Source organism: Zalophus californianus, chromosome 1 (assembly GCF_009762305.2).
Source record: "Zalophus californianus isolate mZalCal1 chromosome 1, mZalCal1.pri.v2, whole genome shotgun sequence".
Classification (NCBI taxonomy): Eukaryota; Metazoa; Chordata; class Mammalia; order Carnivora; family Otariidae; genus Zalophus; species Zalophus californianus.
In genome coordinates, this window is record NC_045595.1 from 5,968,602 (window position 1) to 5,990,254 (window position 21,653).

General features: G+C 49.3%; 1 protein-coding gene and 1 pseudogene across 1 annotated transcript; one reads left to right on the plus strand and one right to left on the minus strand.

The window, feature by feature from the left end:
* Positions 1-1,203: 1,203 nt before the first annotated feature.
* Positions 1,204-17,785, minus strand: LOC113917258 (annotated as a pseudogene).
* On the plus strand, positions 15,760-19,014 carry CLEC4G (C-type lectin domain family 4 member G). The gene is made up of 9 exons (XM_027584955.1): positions 15,760-15,814; positions 16,140-16,241; positions 16,603-16,656; positions 16,860-16,922; positions 17,067-17,171; positions 17,493-17,582; positions 17,797-17,945; positions 18,071-18,186; positions 18,460-19,014. Exons 1-9 carry the CDS (start codon positions 15,760-15,762, stop codon positions 18,596-18,598), a joined length of 873 nt encoding a protein of 290 aa, XP_027440756.1. The 3' UTR covers positions 18,599-19,014.
* The last annotated feature ends 2,639 nt before the right edge of the window (positions 19,015-21,653 follow it).

Here is a 21,653-nt window from a genome sequence, read left to right on the forward strand (position 1 = left end):
TGAGAGGGAGCTGAGTAAAGGGTAGACAGAACTCCCTGTACTATCATTGTAAATCATCTGTAAATGTAAAATTATTTCAAAATAAAGAAATTGGAAGAAAAAAAAAACTAAAACCTAGGATTCCACTCCCAGGAGGTCCCCAGAGGAGTCCCGTCCACAGAGACAGAGAGGAGAGGGTGGGAGCCGGGGCTGGGGCAGGGGATGGGGAGTCCGTGCTTTGTGGGGACAGAGTCTACATGTGGGGAGATGGAAAGTTCTGGAGACGGAGGGTGGGGTTGGTTGCACAACAGTGTGAGCGTGCTTCATGCTGCTGAGCTGTGCACTTAGAAGTGGTTAAGATGGTAAATTTTATGTCATGTGTGTGTATTTTACCACAATAAAACAACTCTATCAAAAATCTATTTAGGATTTTTATTGAGGTGATACTGAATTTATAAATTAATTTGGGAAGAACTAATGTTCAAGAGGCTTTCTTATCTTGGGAAGAGGATGTGTTTCCTCTTCCTTGTTATTTTTTTTTAAGATTATTTATTTGAGAGAAAGAGCATGAACAGGGGGTGGGGGCAGGCAGAGGGCAGCAGCAGACTCCCCACTGAGCAGGGAGCCCGATGCGGGGCTCGATCCTGGGACCCTGGAATCAGGACCTGAGCCAAAGGCAGATGCTTAACGACTGAGCCACCCAGGCTCCCCCTTCATAGATCAATCTTGCTTCACCCTTTAATGAGTCCAGAAGTTAAATCTCTAGGACTTTCTAGATAAATAATCGTGGTTGCAAAATACTGTCAACCTTGGCCCTTCCTTTCCAGTATTTATAGGTCTTATTTATTTTTATTTTCTTATTGCATTGGCAAAATAGCAAGAGGGGCATTTTTATTTTGCTCTTGACTTTATAAAAAACGGATCTTGGAATCCACTCTTAAGGAAGACAGCTCTTTGCTTTCCGGAAATTGCTGCTTATCAAATTAAGGAAGTTTTGTCCTGTTCTTTGTTTACCAAGCATTTGTTTTCTTGTGTTTGTCTTTGTCTTCTTCTCCTTCTTCTTCTCCTCCTCCTCCTCCTCCTCCTCCTCCTCCTCCTCCTCCTCCTCCTCCTCCTTCTTCTTCTTCTTCTTCTTCTTCTTCTTCTTCTTCTTCTTCTTCTTCTTCTTCTTCTCCTCCTCCTCCTTCTTCTTCTTCTTTTCTTCTTCTTTTAATGAGTGTTGAATTGATATATCTTGCAGTGTGGAGGAGGCAAAAAATACATTGTGGAAGGAGACAGAACACATGGTACCATTCATGTAAAGGTTCCAGATGAGTAAAACCACCAAACACATTGTCTAAATACATCCATAAAGTTGTTTTAACATCGTAAACACCAAGTTTGAGAGGGCAGTTGCCTTGGGGAAGAAAAGAGAGAAATAAGACCGGAGAAGCTACAAAGGATTGTCAATTACAATTTTTTTTTTCCCCACTGAAAACTTTGTATTGGCTTTTTGGACAGACACAGGAAATTTATTTGCTGAAGAAGACGATCCATTGTACTTCTGCTGGAACCAGCGCCCGACCTCCTCTCTGCTGATTCTGTGTCTGGCCCCCATGCAGCCTGTCCGGTGCCTCTTGTGTGATCTTGTCTGATGCTGAAGCCTGGCCTAGTCGGCACCGCACAGTAGTCCAGTTGCACACGCACCCATGCTTGCATCATATCTGATCCCCAGATCAATGTGCTCCTGGATCCCGAAACCGAAGTTTCCAGTATTGGAGAAGCTATTTTTCCTTAACTCATACTCCCGCACCTTTAGACTTCTGTCGGGGATTCCTTCCGCCTTGGCCCCATGGACTGAGCAGTGGGTGGCCATCATTTCATCTCTCCTGCTGCCAAAGGCCCTGACGGTGCATCTAGCTCTGGGGACCATGTGGGGGCTGGCCTGTGCACTGCTCCGGCACCTTGGGCTGTCCGGAGTCAGTCCGTCTCCGCTCTCCCCGACACAGATGTTGAGGCAGGGCTTAGAGACACGAAGTTCCCTCATGGGGTTCTCCTTTTCACCTTGATCCCCCGTCGTGGAGAACAGGAAGAGAAAGTACAATTTATTTCCTTTGAAGAGGATCTGAAATATGTAAAGAAGTCAAAACTCGGTGAAGCAGAGAGGAAATCATGTGGGTTTCTATGTTTTTATTTTTCTGCATACCTTTGTGTGTGCTTAATATTTTTTCCACAATAAAAAAGCAAAGCCCAAACTCACAGCAACAACCAGTGCATAACATACCCTTTGCATTGAGCTAGGTTCCCTGGTGGGTAGCAAGCCTCCCGTCTCTGGAGAGAATCGAAACCACAGAGTGGTCTTCGCCTTGGAGCTGAATCCTGTGACTTCTGCTTCCTTCCCACACTAGTTCAGACCCCTTGTCCCTGCTATTTAAGTCCTGGTGGGACCTGGCCCCGGCTGACAGTCCAGCCCCGGACTACTGCCCCTGAGTCAGTCTCAGCCTCTCCAAGAGTCCCACTCCCAAACTTTGTATATGCTACTATCACAGTGGGAACACTCTCTCATACACCCATCTCCTCCGGAAGAATTCTGACTCCCTCAGGCATCACCTCCTCCAGGAAGCCCTCCCAGATCCTCCAGGCTGAGTCAGATGTCTCCAGTGGTGTTCATATGCCCTGTGCTTCCTAGATTCCTTACATGGTTTTCAAGTCCCTGGTCACATGTTCTGGCCCCCCAGAAGTGCATCTCTCCTTCTCTGTTCTGGGCTAGAACTACTGGTGAAACGTCTGTGGCCATCCTCATGCCAGGAACCTCTGCTCCCTTTTAATTCCCCTTGCAGTGAATTCTGGGCATGGGACAGGGCTGGACAGCCTCTCCTGGGCTCCCCAAGGCAGCTTCAGCTACAGGCATATCGCAAAGAGACACCTTCCTGCCTCTTTGCCTTTGCCTTGGCTGTGCCCTCTGCCGGGCAGACCCTTCCTTTTTCTGTCAACAACGGACAAGTCCTCACGCCCACTTCCAATGCTACCACTTCCAGAAAACCACCTCTGCTCCTCCGAACGCACTCCCTGTTTCTCCCTCTGTAACGGCTGATGAATCAATGCCACCTACGTCCTTTCCCAAGAACATATTCTGATGAGGTTGTGCAATCCTTGCGGCTTTTTTTTTTGTTTTTTTTGTTTTTTTTTTCCTGTTTCCTCCCACTGAGCCCACGCGCCTCCTGAGTACCGCTGTCCTGGAGAGCCCCAGAAGGAGGGTGTGCCCTCCCAGAAAGTTCTGGCCCTCAGTAAGATCCTGCTGCTAAGTCAGCTGTGTTGTCTGTTGACGTGGCTCCATTTCTGATGATGAAGGCAAGACGGGTCCTTTGTCTCGGGACAAGGAGACTTCTAGGAAGAGGAGCGGGACCCTCCCATTATTTGGGAAATAACATTCCTCAGCCCTGAATTGTCCTCTGAGCCCTGCTGACTTTTAACATCTGACTTCTCCGCCTCTCTGTACCACAGGCATCTACTCTGATGTGTGCGATTCACGTTTTTTAAATATATGTACTTGGTGTGGTTGTGTGTATTCACATAAATGTCATGGCGCTATGGGTCTCAAGTGTTGCTTCTAGAGACCCTAGGTTAGTGAGATCTAGACGCTAGATCTTTTTTTTTTTTTTAAGATTTTATTTATTTATTTGGCAGGGGGAGAGCACAGAGGGAGAGGCAGAGGGAGAGGGAGAAGCAGACTCCCCGCTGAGCAGGGAGCCCAATGCGGGGCTCGATTCCAGGACCCCGAGATCATGACCTGAGCTGGAGGCAGACGCTTCACCGACTGAACCACCCAGGTGCCCCTAGATACTAGATCTCATCACTAGTTTGTTTCCGAGTTGTGTAGTCACCGAGTTTTACTTAGTGATGAACCATGAAAACCATGGTAAGGAAAATGGAAAGACTGGCCATCACCTTGGAGACACCTGCATCTGTTCTCTGTAATACATAGAGAACTTCTGTAAATTAATAAGAAAAAACAAACCACTTCTCAGAAAAAGATGAAGGATACAACCAATTTACAGGAAAGCAAACCGGAAGAGTACATCAGCATACAATAGATACTCAAAATTTCAGGAGAAACACAATCTGAAGCCACAGCGAAATTCAATGAGAAGCAGTAAAAGTAGTTTAGAGACTTTTTTTTAACGAAGGGGGAAAAAAGAGAGGAGGAGAACAGGAGACTGAACATAAAGGAATTAAGGATTTCACTTCTTGGTAAATTAGTTTTTGAAAACAAACACTGGGGGCCCCTTGGGTGGCGCAGTCAGTTTAAGTGTCTGACTCTTGATTTTGGCTCAGGTCATGATCTCAGGGTTGTGAGATCGAGCCCGGCATCGGGCTTTGCACTCAGCAGGGAGTCTGCTTAAGACTGGCTCTACCTCTGCCCTTCCCCCTGCTCGCTCTCTCTCAAATAAATAAATCTTTAATTTATTTGAGAGAGAGGGAGAGAGGGAGAGAGAGAGAGCATGAGCAGGATGAGAGACAGAGGGAGAAGCAGATTCCCTGCTGAGCAGGGAGCCCAGTGTGGACTCGATTCCAGGATTCCGGGATTCTGGGATCAGGACTGAGCCAAAGGCAGATGCTAAACTGACTGAGATAAAAAAAAAAATAAAAACAAAAAGTAAGACAGGGGCGTCTGGCTGACTCAGTCAGTGGAGCATGTGACCCTTGATCTTGGGGTTGTAGGTTTGAGCCCCACGTGGGGTGTAGAGATTACTTTAAAATAAAATCTTTTAAAAATACATAATATTTTAAAAATAAGAGAAGCGGAGAGGAGTGGGGACTTTTTTTTTTTTAATGGTGAAATCATTGAAGGGAAAAAATAGCAACAGTGAATTTAGCTGTTTTAAGCAAATTTTAAGTGCTTTTAAACATATTAACGCACATAAGCTTGTAACAGTCCAATGAGGTAGGAACTAATATTACAGACTGGGAACCGGGACAGAGGGAGGCTCCCCCTATGATTAGACAGCTCGGGAATGGGATAGCTGGGGTTTCAACACAGGCAGTTCGACTCCCAACTGGAAAACAATACCAGGTCTTTAAACCAAAAACAGCAGAAAGAGTAAATAAAATCCGTATTGGTGAAAAAGACTAGCAAACAGGGTATACCTGAGATAAGCCTGGAAGGAGAAAGAAGATACAGCAAAAATAGGAAAGCAATGAGAAAAACTGTGAGGAAAACAGAATGTGCACCTGTATGGCTGCAAAATTAAAGATCCAAGAGAAACAGCTTCTTTACAAAGTGTGACCCAAATAAAAACAGAATTTTGTAAAATGCAGCTTAATTTATTGATCCTTCGTTTGTTGTCTTTTTTTCCTTTTTAAATCAGGCTCCATGCCCAATGTGGGGCTTGAACTCACGACCCTGAGATCAAGGGTGGCGAGCTCCACCAACTGAGCCAGCCAGGTGCCCCCGTTGTTTGTCTTCTTGGTATTTTGACTAAGAAACTCTTCCCACCTGGGTTTTTCCCCCAAAGTTTTGCTTTTCAAATATTTAGGTTTAGACCCACCTGGGCAGGGATTGACTGTCTTATTCACCATTATGTGGCTAGGACCTTCCACAGAGCCCAGCACACAGTAGATACTCAAATCTCTGTTGAATGAATTAATGAGCGGGCCGCTGTGTAGGAGACCGAAGAGCATGAAAACCAGGGATGGGGGAGAGGTATGAGGCCACATGCCCACGGAGGGAATAGAATCCTCTTCCTGCAAAGAAACATAGCATTGGCCTGTGGGCGTCTGGACCCAGAAGGCTGTCTGTATCATTTGTTCGCCAGACCGTGGGCACCGGTCTTCAATAGCGCCGCCGTATATTTGGAGAGAGGAACTGCAGCAGGGGACAGGTAAGACCCAATTTCCATTTGGCGGGGGGAAGCCTTTCAGTTCCCTCTCCTCCGACATTTGGTTTTTAGGACTCCCAAAGATTCTTGAGCAATTCAAGAGAAAAGAGAGATAATCCGAGATGCCTGCTCATAAAGGGAGAAAGCCACTAATTAGGGGCACCTGGGTGGCTCAATCAGTTAAGTGTCCGACTCTTGATCTCAACTCAGGTCTTGATCTTTTTTTTTTTTTTTTTTTTTATTTGAGAGAGAGAGAGAATGAGAGATAGAGAGCACGAGAGGGAAGAGGGTCAGAGGGAGAAGCAGACTCCCTGCTGAGCAGGGAGCCTGATGTGGGACTCGATCCCGGGACTCCAGGATCATGACCTGAGCCGAAGGCAGTCGCTTAACCAACTGAGCCACCCAGGCGCCCCTCAGGTCTTGATCTTAAGAGTGTGGGTTCAGGGGCACCTGGGTGGCTCAGATGGTTAAGCGTCTGCTTAGGCTCAGGTCGTGATCCCGGGGTCTTGGGATCGAGCCCCACATCGGGCTCCTGGCTCAGCGGGGAGCCTGCTTCTCCCTCTCCCTCTGCCTCTCTCCCTGCTCATGCTTTCTCTCTCTCTCTCTCTCTGTATCTCTGTGTCTCAAATGAATAAATAAAATCTTAAAAAAAAAAAAGAGTGTGGGTTCAAGGGGCGCCTGGGTGGCTCAGTTGGTTAAGCATCTGCCCTGGGCTCAGGTCATGATCCCAAGATCCTGGGATCACACCCCACGTCAGGCTCTCTGCTGGGCAGGGAGCCTGCTTCTCCCGCTCCCCCCGCTTGTGTGCTCTCTCTCTCTCTCTCTGTCAAATAAATAAATAAAATCTTGAAAAAAAAAAAGAGTGTGAGTTCAAACCCCACAGTGGGCTCCATTCTGGGTGTGGTGCCTACTTTAAAAAAAAAAAAAAGCCACTTCTTAGAAAAAGAAATGAATTTATGGAACAATTAATTCTAGTAATGTGGTAACTGGAATTCTCGGGTTAACGTCTGACTTCTGTGAGAGCTAACATTTTGGCTTCATATTCTTCACTATATTCATAGCTCCCAGGACCATGTCTGGCACCTAGGAGTCATTAAATGAATGTTTGTGAAATCAGTGAGAGTAACTCTGTGAGTTTATCCTTGCTCACCGCACATTAGCCACATTCCCCTTACAAGCCAGCATGTTCCCATCTCTGGCTGGCATATGCTTCTTCCAGTATGTTCAGGGCTATTCCCTTGCTTTGTTTGGATCTCTGCTTAAATGTTTCCCCTCCCTTCCTTCCTTTTCGGCTTTACTGAAATACGGTTCACATACCATACAACTCACCCTTACCATTCAATGGTTTTTATTATAGTCACACGATGTGCATCCATCACCACAACCAATGTAAGAACATTTCATAATCCCAAAAAGAAGTCCCGTACCCCTGGCCATCACCAGTTTCTCCCATCACTCCCAGCTCCTGGCAACTACTAATCTAGTTTCTACCTCAATAGATTTACCTATTCTGGACATTTCTTGTACATGGAGTCATACAATCGGTGGCCTTTTGTGTCTGGTTTCTTTCATTTAGCAACATGTTTTCAAGGTTTGTCCACAGTCCAGCACCTATCAATGTTTCTTTCCTTTTTTTTTTTTTTTTAAGATTTTGTTTGAGAGAGAGCACAAGGAGGAACAGAGGGTGAGGGACAAGCAGACTCTACACTGAGCACAGAGCCCGATCTCCCCTGAGATTCTTTTTTTTTTTTAAGATTTTATTTATTTATTTGAGAGAGAACACACACAAGCAGGAGAGGCAGAGGGAGAAGCAGGCTCCCTCTGAGCAGGGAGCCTGATGCGGGACTCGATCCCAGAACCCTGGGATCATGACCTGAGCCGAAGGCAGATGCTCAACCAACTGAGCCATCCAGGCGCCCTTCCCCTGAGATTCTGACCTGAGCCAAAATCAAGAGTCAGATGCTTAATCGACTGAGCCACACAGGCATCCCAGGACTCCATTCCTTTTCCTGGCCAAATAATGTTCCATTGAATGGATATATCACATTTTATTTACCCATTCACCAGTTGGTGGACATTTGTCTCAGTTCCACTTTTGGGCTATTTGCTGTGAACATTCATGCTCAAGTTTTTGTGTGGATACTTTTTTTGTTTGTTCTGTTTTTTATTTTATTTGGCAGAGAGAGAGCAGGAGAGCACAAACAGTGGGAGCATCAAAGGGAGAGGGAGAAGCAGGCCCCCCCCATCCAACAGGGAGCCCGAAGTGGGGCCCAATCCCAGGACCTAGGAACCATGACCTGAGTTGAAGGCAGACGCTTAACCAACTGAGCCACCCAGGCGCCCCTGTGGATACATTTTCAATTCTCTTAGGTAGGTACCTAGGAGTGCAACTGCTGGGTCATGTGGTCATTCTAAGGTGAACTGTTTGAGAAACTGTCAAACTGTTTTCCAAAGAAATGTTGCTTTTTCAGAAAGGCCTTTCCTGACCATCCTACCTAAAACAGCTGCCCCAATTACATCTCCTTCCTCTGATTTATCCCTGGGGGGACAGCACAGTACAATGTATATATTTATCACTCTAAGACATGATAATACCTGGTGCATATTTGTTCATTTGTTAATTGTTTTCCCTTCCCACGATTGTAATCTCCACAAAAACCAAATGTTTTTGCCAATTTTGTACCTTGCCGAATCTCCAGTGCCTAGAAAAGTGCCTGACACGGAGTAGCTCATGACAAACATGAGGTGTCCCAGAAGCCACAGGAAGGAGGATGTGGCCACTTATGTAAACATATACCAGAGAAATCCACAAGAACCCCACAATCTGGGTGCCCTGAGGAAGCTGTTGAAGCAGGGAAGCCAGAGCCCTGCGGAAGCTATAGGGTCAGAGGCCAGATGGTTGTGTTGAGGCCTGAGTGGAGGCTGAGGTTCTGGAGAGTCACACTTCCAAGAATGCTGATGCCGAAAGTAAAAAAGAGCTGCCTGTCCTCGGTCTGGAAGCGTTCTCTGACGCACCCACTGCCCTCCCGGGGCGCCTGGGGAGAGCGGACCCCCTCAGAGTTCATCCCAGATTCCATCAAAACTGCTGTGTCTGCTTGGGGTGCAAGGGTGTGCTTGTCCAGGTTGATGGCTGTTTCGGTTATCTGATGCCCTATAACAAGCTAGCCCACAAATCCGTGGCTTAAAACACAGCAATCTAATTGTTCCCAATTCCGTGGGTTGACTGACATGGTTCCTTCCCTGGCCTTGCTCTGAATCATCCCGGTGGTTCGATTTGCATGGGAAACAGCTGGAAGGGCCAAGAGGAACTTTGGTGCTGGAGGCCGGCTGGACCGCTTTCCCAGTATCACAAAACTAAGCCAGATTCTCTAACATGGCAGCAGGCACCATCCCAGGAGCATGAAGGCGGAAGCCGCAAGGCATGCTGGGGCCAAGGCTGGGAAGTCACGTGGAGCTGCTGCTATACACTGATTGGTTAAAGCAAGTCACAGGATCAGTGGACATTCCAGCGGGATGGAGAAGAGACTCCACCTCTGGTTGGGAGGAAGAACGGTCACATCCAGAGACACGGGTGTAGCCAAGAGGAAGGAATTTGTGGCCAGGATTTTTCAGTCTCACAATAACTGAGAGAAGAGTAACTGTAGCGGGAGCTACGTGACCTTGGATTAGAGCACCAGCACTTCTTGGCTGGGGGGCTTTCACGAGCCACCTTCCTCTCTGAGCTTCGGGTTCCTGCCCATCTCAGAGAAGCAATCTAGCGTTATCATCATGTTCATAGTCATCTTTTTAGGTTACCCCCCAGGAAAACGAGCTACAAATCAACAATTCTTAAATCTTTTCTGGCAGACTCTCTCCCTGAACATGGATAACTTCATTTACTAGGGGTCCCAGTTGACCTTGGATGGCAACGAGGAGTGAGGATGATAATGTCAGCGACAAGAACAGCTACCTCTTAGGGATCCCTGTCAGGCTGTGCGTGTTACTCTGCTGATCTCTTGATACAGACTAGGAGTCTTTGGGCCACCCCAGAAGCAGAGTTTAAGACTTTGAAATTTTGTAGCTTACATGGGGGGGGGGGGTGATTCTAGAGGCCCCAAGAAGAAACTAAGGAAATGGGACAGGGAGAAGAGTCAATTCAGGGTGTGCTCATGAGCAGGTACTCCTGTGGGCAACTAGAGCTCAATCCCCCTGGGCACCTCTGGAAGACAGTTTAGAACACGCGACTCGGAGTCATCCTAACCCAGAACGTTAACTCTCTTGCACATCCAGCCTGCCCTCCACTTTGATGAAAGTACAAAACCCCTCGGGCAAAGAGTTCCAGGAGTTTACAGTAGGAGAAGTGAATGCCAAAGGAATGTGGACAGGGCACTGACAACTCTTTACTGCTTCCATTTTGTAGAGGAGGAACTCAAGGCTTATAGTGACACTACCAAGAATCAACCCCAGGCTCTTTTTTCTCCAGAGCCCTGCTCTTTACCACTCTGCTATACCTTTTTAGACTTCAAGTTGCCTCTAGTTTAACATTTCAAACTGATATGCCCCCCCCCAAGTGAACTTCAATTATAAGATCTCACACCTTCTACAAAATTAACTCAAACTGTATCAAAGATCTAAATGTAAAACCCAACACTATAAAATTTCTGGGAAGAACATAGGAGAAATTTTTGGATTGGGCAAAGATTTCCTAGCTAGAACACCAAAAGCAAAATCCATGAAAGAAAAATGGATAAATTGAAAAATGTAGAACTTTGCTCTTTGAAAGACGCTGTTAATGGGACACCTGGGCGGCTCAGTCGGTTGAGGTCATGATCCCAGAGTCCTGGGATCGAGTTCCACATCAGGCTCCTTACTCAACAGGGACCCTGCTTCTCCCTCTGCCTCCTGCTTTCCCTCCTTGTGAGCTCTCTCTCTCTCTGACAAATAAGTATATAAAATCTTTAAAAAAAAAAGAAATTAGTCCTTAAAAAAAAATGAAAGACGCTGTTAAGAGAATGAAAAGAAAAAAAAAACACAGACTAGGAGAAAAGATTGGAAAGCCACATATCTGATAAAAGATTTGTTACAAGAATATATAAATAACTCTCAAAACAATAAGAAAAGAAGCAACCCATTTTTTAAAAACACTCACAACTGAAGTGTTTTTATTTTATGGACAATGAGTTAGCATTGTAGGTATCTCAGATATTGGCAATTAAGGTAGGTCTCTTGGAAGGAAGTTCACTCAATCCAACTTAGTGAAGCCTGGATCCTTTGCATACTGACAGAGACACTGACGGAGACACTGACAGCACATAATGAGGCCATATTTCCAGATCAGATGGTGCCAATTTGAACAGACACAGTGAGAATGACAAAGAAAGCCAAACTTCCTTGCATGGCTCCAGTAGAGCTACTGGGGACCCATCTTTCTCTCTCAGATGGAACAAGGCAACCCATTTCTTTAAATGGGCAAAAGATCCGAAGAGACAGGGCACCAAAGAAAATACTCAGGTGGCAAAGAAGCATATGAAAAGATGCTCCACATCATTAATCATCAAGGAAATGCCAATTAAAAATCACACTACGCAAATAAGAGACTGGCCAAAATTAAAAAGACTGACCATGCCATGTGCTGGCAAGAATGTGGGAGGAAACGGAACTCTCATGAATCACTGGTGGGAGTGAAAAATGGCCCAGCCATTTTGGAAAATAATTTGGCAGTTTCTTAAAAAATGAAACATACCTACCATATAATGCAATCATCTACTCCTAGGTATATACCCAAGAGAAATGAGAGCATATATGCACGAAAATACTTGCTCACAAAAGTTCACAGCAGTTTTATTCATGATAGCCATAACTGGAAACAGTCCAAATGCCCACCAGCAGGTGAGTATATAATCAAACTGGCATATCCATGCAATGGAATTTTACACAGCAGTAGGAAGGAATGAAGTGTTAATGCAACGACGTGGATGAATCTCAAAATAATTATGCTGAGCGAATGAAGCCAGTCTCAAGAAGTTACATGCTGTATGATGCCATTTATACAAAATTCTAGAAAATGCAAACAAATCTAAAGACAAAAAGCAGATCAGTGGTAGATGGGGGATAAAGAGGGAGGCTTACCAAGCAGCACAGGAAACTTTGGATGATGATGGTTGTATTCACCATCCAGTATGATGGTTTCATGGGTTAGTCAAAACTCACCAAACTGTACACTTTAAATATGTACATTTTAGGGTCACCTGGGTGGCTCAGTTGGTTAAGTGTCTGACTTCAGCTTGGGACATGTTCCCAGGGTCCTAAGATCGAGCCCCGAGTTGGGCTCCCTGCTCCACTCATTCTCTCTCTCTCTCCTCTCAAATACATAAAATCTTAAAAAAAAAAAAATCACAACCATGGGGCACCTGGGTGGCTCAGATAGTTAAACATCTGCCTTCGGCTCAGGTCATGATCATGATCCCTGCTGAGCAGGGAGCCTCCTTCTCCCTCTCCCTCTGCCTGCTGCTCCCCCTGTTTGTACTCTCTCCCTAATAAAAAAATAAAAAATCTTTTAAAAAATTGTTTAAAAAATAATCACAACTTTTGACTTAAAACCATGGGGTCTTGGGGCGCCTGGGTGGCTCAGTCATTAAGCATCTGCCTTTAGCTCAGGTCATGATCCCAGGGTCCTGGGATTGAGCCCTGCATCGGGCTCCCTGCTCGGCAGGAAGCCTGCTTCTCCCTCTCCCACTCCCCCTGCTTGTGTTCCCTCTCTTGCTGGGTCTCTCTCTGTCAAATAAATAAATAAAAATCTTTTAAAACAAAAAAACCATGGGGTCTTAGTCGCCTGCTATCTGTGAACAGGACCAAGATTATTTCTAAAGAAACATTTGAGTCTATCATTGAAAATTCCTGCAGGGTGTGTGTGATTGAGTGCCAGTGATAGATGCCTCCCCAGATCCATTGAAGCCCGTGGCTAGCCCCAACTGGTGTTCCACACTGGTCCAGTAATACAGGACCACAGCAATGTCTTTAGTAAACATAGACTCCATTACATTAAATAGTATCCTGTACTTGTGTAGTAAATTAAATATTTCACCGTACATTCACCGCTGTCTTCTACATCACCACAGAAACATAATGAATTGGGTAACAAAAGCTCTATCACTTGTTGATGCTAAGGATGAAGAAATGGGGTACCAAGAGAGTAAATTATTTGCCTGAAGTTATCATCTGGCTCACTGGTGACATTTTACATGTCCTGATTCCATATGAGGCATAGTTTCTCCCACTGTACTTAAATGATTTCCTCTCGGCTCAGGATTCTCATTTAGAGAGTGAGCATCAGGGACAGACCCCTCTCAGGTATCCACCAAAGCCCGTGGCTCGCCCCTCACTCAGCCAGCTTCTTTCTGTGGTCTCAAACTCACTGCTTCCAGAAACTTGTTAAAAGCACCCCAACAGTGGGGACGGCCATTAGCTTTGAGTTAAGGAGAGCCTGCTTTCCCTAAAACCACACCTGACCATGAAGCCGCCCATGTCGGCCCAAAGGTAGAAAATTGCTATTGTATTTATGGAAAGTTCGATGGGGACTTGGTCTACACATCTGTTGGAGAGATTCCTCTGTACAAATTTGCTGCACATTCTCAGCTGTCTGACCCTACTTTCCTGCTGCATTTATCAAAAGCCCGATATCTCTGGCTAAATTTTGTGCACTAGACTCATCTCTTAGATTCATGTTCCCTTCCTGATCCTCATTTCTCTTTTGCCTCTGTCTTTTCATCTTTTTTTTTTTTTAAGATTTTATTTATTTGAGAGAGAACATGAGTGGGGGGAAGAGCAGAAGGAGAGAGAGAGATAAGCAGACTCCCTGCTGAGCAGGGGGCTTGATGTGGGGCTCCATCCCAGGACCCCAGGATCATGACCTGAGCCAAAGGCAGATGCTTAACCAACTGAGCCACCCAGGCGCCCCATCCTCTGCCTTTTCATCTTCTTTTATCATGTCTGTCTCATTTCTTTCTGAAACAAGGTAGGAAAATAGGCATTGAGTGAAATTTTTAAATAAAAGGTGGATAATGTTTATTTCTGAGGGCTGTTGAGAGGATTTGGGAAGGTGGGATGTGTTCATGCATCTACTGGAGGGGCTGGAATGTGGGAAGTGCTTGATAAAAAAATAATAATATTTGTCCTTCTCAGTGAGGCTCACTTACCAGCCACTGCCCCAGCCCCGGCACCCCAAGCCTTTTATACTGCTTGACTTTTCCTTACCATTTTTTCATGGCACTTATGACTTATTATATGACATTAGGGTTCTGACCCTCGGCATTATTTTTTTATTGTTATGTTAATCACCATATATTACATCATTAGTTTTTGGTGCAGTGTTCCATGATTCATTGTTTGTTCATAACACCCAGTGCTCCATGCAGAACGTGCCCTCCTCAATACCCATCACCAGGCTAACCCATCCCCCTACCCCCCTCCCCTCTAGAACCCTCAGTTTGTTATTCAGAGTCCATCATCTCTCCTGGTTCGTCTCCCCCTCTGACATACTCCCCTTTTCTTCCTCTCCTGTTATCTTCTTCTTTTTCTTTTTTCTTAAAATATGTTGCGTTATTTGTTTCAGAAGTACAGAACTGTGATTCAACAGTCTTGCACAATTCACAGCGCTCACCGTAGCACATACCCTCCCCAATGTCTATCACCCAGCCACCCCATCCCTCCCACCCCCCACCACTCCAGTAACACTCAGTTTCTTTCCTGAGATTAAGAGACCCTCGGCATTATTGACATTAGGGGGCGGATCATTCCTCACTCTGCGGTCTGTCCTGTGTGTTAGGGGATGTTTAGCAGCATCCCTGGTCTCCACCCCCTAGATGTCAGTAGCACCTACCCTCCCAAACTGTGATAACCACAAACGTCTCCAGACACAGCCCAATGTCTCCTGGGGGGCATAATCACCCCCGGTTGAGAACCACTATGCTATACAACTTGCTTTTTCATTATGTTCATTATTTATTTGTCTGTCTCTCTCTACCTGCACCTAGAATGTGTGCTCCAAGAAGGAAGGAATTTGCTTCTTTTGGGGCATTGATACACACCCAATTCCTCGATTGATGCCTGGCACACGGTAGCTGTCCAATATTTACTGAAAGAATGAACGAACATTTAGTGGGTTTTGTGCACAGGGATGGTGCCAGGCCTTGGCGTGCATAACCTCATGTCTTTATCTCAGAATCCTTTGGAGGAAGGACCTGTCAATGTCCCCCTTTTCACAGAGGAGAGAAACCGAGGCTTCTTGAAGCTACATATATACACCCCTCCACCCACCCACCTAATAATAGACTCCAGAAGATTAGCTGGCCACAACCCAACAAACATCTATGTTCTCCCTTCTGGCCAAGAAGGATTGAATTAAGGTCAGGGGCCACTTCAGCCTCCAGAAACCTGCAGGGAAGTTGAGGAGGGAAGCTGAGCTGGCCCAGCAGGCTTTCTCAGGAACCCCCTGGAAGGGGCCAGAACTTGGCTGGGTTCAGCCTGTTCCTCTCAGGAGGAAGCCTGGCTCCAGACCTATAAGAGATGGGGGTGAGCTCCAAAATGAAGCCCCCAGCACCAGTCTGGAGATGTTGCTGCAGCTGCCTGGCTAGGGAGAATGGAACTGCACACAGACACATAGACACACACACACACACCACCACCACCACCGCCACCACCACTCTCCACTCCTTCTACCCTGCTCAACCCCCTTCTACCCCTCACCTCTGACTCCACTGCCCCCATCCCACTTCATACTTACCCCTAAACAGGCCCAGACCAGGAAGGGCCCAGCGCTTTGATTGGTCTATGGGTCCCAGTACCAGAAACTGAGAGGAAGGAGACAGGAAGGAAGGAAAGGAGTAGGCGGGACTGGGAGGGGGCTACATTTATATCTATGCCCAGGGCTGGGCGGCTGCTCACCATGGACACTGTCAGGTACAGCAAGTGGGTCGGCGGGCTTGAGGAAGTCCCTGGAGGTATGAGCAATGGGGCTGCTTCACCAGCTTGGGTCTCTCTGGTCAGTGGTTTGGAGTTTGATGGGGGAAGGGAGAGGAACAGCCAAGAGGGGGTCCAAGTAGTGGGTGCAGGAGAGACACCACAGGCGCTAGAACTAGCTGGACCTGGATTCTAATCCTAACTCTGCCACTTAGAGCTTGTGTGACCATGAGCGAGTCACTTAACTTCTCTGAATCTCAGTTCCTTGGGAGGAACTCAAGCGCCCAGGGCTCTATCCTCAGGGCGCAGAGACCCAGGGCGGTCCTGGGGCAGGAGGGACCCAGGAGTCCATCTGTGTTATCCTAGGGCACTGGGGACGCTGGGGATGGAGACTCCTCTTCATGGGCCTGGTTCTGGTGGTAGCCACGGTCCTCTGGGCCCTCATTCTGAGCATCCTAATTTCTAAAGGTGAGTGACCACATAATGAGGGGAGGTTGTGTCAAGCCACCCTGGGGACTTAGACCTTCCCTCTGTCTCAGGACTCGCCAGCTGGGTTCTGGACCCCTGCCTGGGTCTGAGTGTGAACGCGTGTGAGCAGAGTTTGTGCACATCTTTGGGCTGTGTGCACCCACAGGTGTATGTCAGCGCGTGCATGAATGTGGGTGCATGTCCCCATGTGTTTGTCTCCCCTGGGTGTGTGCACATCACGCGTGCTGTATGCCTGCCCACCCCTTCTGTGCGTCCCAAGACTGGGGGCCCCTGCACCCCATGGGCGAGGGGAGAGTTCCCGAGTCCCAGGGCCGCACCTGCAGGAGCCCCTTCTCCTCAGCCTCCACAGAGCGAGGGGCGCTGCTTGGCCACCAGGACCTGCTGCGGACAAACGGTGCGTGCAGAACGGCGACTCTTAGCCGCCCCCCCCCCTACCCCGGGGTGTGCGGGGCCGGAGTGTTTAGGACCCTGGAGATAGGGTAGTGGGTGGGTGGGGACCCCTCGGTCCCGGGGGCTGGTCCCGGAACCGGGAAGGGTGTCCTGTGAGCCCCCGCAGGTGACCTGGAGTGTTTGTGGGGCGGGCGGGGATCTCTGCAGCCTCGGAGCAGACGGCGGCGCTGGGTGCTTTGAACCAGGAAGTCCGAGCCTGCAACAGCTGCTGTGAGACACGCGTGCTGGGGGCCGGGCTTGGGCCGGGATTGGAGGAGGCGAGCGGGGGCGGGGTTTGCGGCAGGTGGGGGCCCGACGGGTGGGTTACTGACGTCCCGCCGCCGGTCCTTCTCCCCTTTCGCCCCTCCTTCCCAGGCTTGGGGACACAGGCGCTGCTGCAGAGGGCACGCACCGAGCTTGGGGAGGCGCAGGCGAAGCTGATCCAGCAAGAGAGTGCCCTGAAAGAACTGAGCGATCGCGGTGAGAGCTGGACATTGCCTCGACCCCTGATCCCTCATCCCGGCTGTCACTCGACAGTATGTGCACATACTGACACCAGTCCTGGTTAGGGTTACCGCGACCCTATCCTGTGACCCTGACCTCTGACAGCTGGACTCTGATCTTGATCACAACTCCTAACCCCAACCGCAACTTGGCCCGGGCCGGCGAGAACAGTCCTTGACCGTGATGTCATTCCTGACCATGATCCTGACCACGGACATGGATGCTGACCTTTAACTAGTCATGACCCTGCTCCTGACCCTGACCTGAACTATAACCTGAAGCCCCTTAACTTCGCAGTGACCCAGAGCTTGGCTGAAGCGGGCAGGGACCGCGAGGACATCCGCAGTGAGCTGTTCAGGGCTCTAGAGGCCGTCCGGCTGGGGAACAGTGAGCAAGACAGAGGGGAGAGAGGGAGGGGGCAAATGGACCCTACCTGTGTGCCTCGGGGTTCCTTGATCCGCCCTGTCCTGCCCCTTGACCTTGGCCTCTTCTCTGCTCCTCCACCCCTAGACCTCGGGGGGTCCACCTCTCCGGCCCCCCGGTTCTTTCCATCTGCTCTACCGGGGAGCAGTTCACGTCTTTGACTCTTGCCCCCCCACAGGGTCCTGTGAGGAGTGCCCCGCATCATGGCTGCCCTTCCAGGGCTCCTGCTACCTTTTCTCGGTCCAGCAGGCCACGTGGGAGGAGTCGCAGCGCAACTGCGCAGGCGCAGGAGCACACTTGGTGATTGTCGGGGACCTGGATGAGCAGGTGCGCAGCCCCCACCCCGCCGCTGTCCCAGGGGGGGGGGGGGGGGGCGGGATTCACCTGAGGGGGCGTGGCCCGGGGAGAGGGGCGAGGTCGACTCAGCCTGCTCGCTCTCCTTTCCCGCGCAGGGCTTCCTGAGTCAGAACACGCGAGGCCGAGGTTACTGGCTGGGCCTGAGGGCGGTGCGCCGCGCGCGCAAGATCCAGGGCTACCAGTGGATAGACGGAGTCTCGCTCAGCTTCAGGTGAGGGAAGGGACTTGGAGAGAGGGAGAGGCCAGCCCCTACGGGAAGTGCCTTGGCCGGATCTCAGGCACTCGGTTGGGATGGGCAGGCCAGGCCCCCAGGACCTGGCTGAGGGTTAAATTCCGGGAGTTAGAAAGTGATATCCCAGGTGCATGCTCAGATTAGACCCTCAGGGTGTCGAGGTTAGACCCAAGCAAAAAACAGGGTAGATCCTCAGGGCTGGACGCCAGGCCCATCCTGACTCCCAGAAACACCCCCGACAAACCTCTGCAGCCACTGGAACGTGGGGGAGCCCAATGACTCTATGGGGCGTGAGGACTGCGCTATGATGCTACGCACGGGGATGTGGAACGACGCACCGTGCAACAACGAGAGGGACAACTGGATCTGTGAGAAGAGGCGCAGCTGCTGACCCCGCCCAGTGCCCGCAAGCCGCACCCCGAGCGCGATCGCCTGAGCTGTTCACCGTCCTGGCGCCGCCCACCGCCATTGATTTTTTCCCCCCCCTCCACCCATGACTACTGAGAACCGTCCCACCCAACCCAGGCAGGTACGGGCACTGGGACCTCCACTCCAACCTCACCAGGAGCCCTCACACAGACATAACCAGGCCTCCACCCCCACCCAAATCCCGGCTCAGCCGGTCCACGGCCCCACCTCCCTCCTCCCTAACCAAAGCAAGGCAACTCAGGGATGGAGCTGTTTGGTTTTCTTGCATTTTTCCCCGGACTGGGAGACATCACATATAGGGGTTTGGGGAGCTGTCTTCGCAGCCCTAGGAAGCATCAATAAATGCTTGAGAAATGAATCTGGGTCCGTGGCTTTGGTGAGCTGTTCTAAGTTTTATCCCGGAGACCCTAATATTAGCCCTGTGAGTGACCCTGGCCTCTCCTGGCCCTATGATGTCCCACAGCTCCGTGAGTAACCTGCACTTGGCCAGGATGGCTGTCAGGCACTAGGCACACAGGGATGACTCAGACCCAGTGCTTCCCCCCCCCCCCACTCCTGATCTAGCTGGGCACAGGAACAAGGTGACCAGTGACTCAGAGGAGGAATACACGAATGCCACGTGCTGCATTTGGAGGAGCCACACCTCCAGGGGAGGAACCATGCTGCAATACTGCAGGGGTGGCCCCTCCTTGAGGGTATTGTCACCCCACCATGGAGATCTGACAGTCTGAGACAAGGCCCTGAGGCAGGTGGGAGTGGGGCTGCCTGAATCTGAGGAGCAGGTCCCTCTGTCTTGGGCACCTAGGTTCTGTGGCCACTGGGTGGAGCGACCAGGAAGTACATCCCAGAGAAGATGGACTTTTCGAGGAACAATGGGATTTGCAAGCAGAGGGTGTTGGGCTGTGTGAGTATGGCTGAACCCATTTTGCGGGGTGCAGGGTGCACTGAGCCTGGCTTTATCAGCTGGGGACTTTTGATCTGAATTCACCCTGCACTCCCAAAGTTTCCTGCTCCGGTCCTGGAGACCTGGGGGCTCTCCCAGAATTTCTAGTGGAGACAGGTCCAACTGAGGGGAAGGACAGGCTAGCAACCTTTAGTTCTGGGCAGCCCTTCGGGAGCCCCCAGGCTGCCCAGCCATGAGAGAAGCAACTGAACAGGCAGAAGAGGGAACACCACCCAGACTCCCTGGCCAAAGGAGACCTTCCAGTGAACCCCAATCCTTCTCTGGGTGCTGTACTACTGCAGCCCAGAGTGAGGCACTAACCAGGCCCAGGAGCCACCTGAGTCCTGGACAGATAGCATACCTACTGGACTGTTGGCCAGACTGCTGGATTTCCAGACAGTCGGCTTGGAGGAGTCTATGAGTTTTCCAGAGCTGCTGTAACAAATGACCACCAGCTTGGTGGCTTAAAAAACAACATACATTCTCCTACAGCTCTGCAAGTCAGAAGTCCAAAATTAGATTTACTGGGCCAAAATCAAGGTGTCACCAGGACCAGGCTCCTCTGGAAATTCCAGGGGAGAAACTGTTTCTCTGCCTTTTCTAGCTTCTAGAACTTCATTCCTCACCTTCCCTGGCTCAAGGCCCCTTCTTGCATATTTAAAATCAGTAGGGCAGTATCTTGCTTCACATCACATTGCCTTCTTCTGTGTCAAATCTCCCTCTGCCTCCCTTCTTTTATAAGAATGCTTGTGATTGCAGTTAAGGCCCACCCAGATAATCCAGGATAATCCCCTGCAATACCAATACAACTGTGGCACTAATCACCCTGAGTTAGTGCAGACCCACCCACAGATTAAAGGTATAGCTCCTAACAAGACTGTCCTCTGCAGACACAAGCTGCAAGTTTGGGGGTGCCTGTAGGCTACCCACACTTTGGACCAACTGATACAAATTCAGAGGATCTCACAATCCCTCTTGTTCCATAATTCACTAGAATGACTCACAGAACTCAGGAAAGCTCTATAAAGGACACAAATCCATACTAGCCAAACGAAGAGACACATATGGCGAGGGCCAGAAGGGTCCCAAACACAGAGCTTTTGTGCTCTGTCCCCATGGACTCAGGACATATCCCCTTCCTGGCACGGTGATGTTTTCACCAACCGGGAAGCTCTTCTGAGCGTTGGTGGCCCGAGTTTTCATTGGGATTTCCTCTTGAAGGTGTGGCTGATTGAATCAGTGGCTGCACGATTGCACTCCATCTCCAGCCCTCTCCTCCCCGCCATGGAGGTCCAGTGGTTGAAGGTCCCACACCTCCTGGTTGGTCGTCCTGGCATGACCAACCCCCACCCTGAGCCATCTCCTCAGTATGGGGCCCCCACGACTGACAAAGACACTCCAAGCACTTGGGAAATCCCAAAGGTATAGATGATGCCTGCCAGGAGCAGGGGACAAAGACTCTCCAGATTCTTTAATATCTACATCTTCCTGCCTCTAAATTCTTAGTCACCTCTGCAAAATCTCTGTTGCCATAAAAGATGACAGTCAAAGTTCCAGGGATTAGGGTGTGGATATCTTTAGGGACCACTGCACAGCCTCACACAAGACATGACCAGCTGAGAAACAGGTGGCTCACAGTGGGGGCAGCAGCCAGAACACCTGTCTGGTGCCTACATGCTTGGTGAGTTGGGTTAATGATGGTCTGGAGAACCACAGATTATAGCCTAACTTACTGGCAATCAGGAGGAGACCCCTGGCCAACTAAAGAGCAACAGAGACAGACTGACAGCCCACAGTCAGACTTTAAGTCTGGCTGACACCCTCAATGGTTGTCAATGTAGTGATGGATGTCCAGCAGCACAGGTGGGCAGAGAGGCCCAGGTGTCTCTCCTGGGAATGAAGCTGAGTGAGCACTGGCTGCAGTTGGGGCAGAAGGAGGAGACCCTAGAGTTAAGCGGGAGTTTCCCTGGGATATTTCAAAGACCTAGCTCAGACACTGGGGTCTGAGGTCTGAGAGAGCCCTGGGCAGGAGCTCAGAGAGCAAGATAACTGGCCTAGAGACCCCATCCTGCCC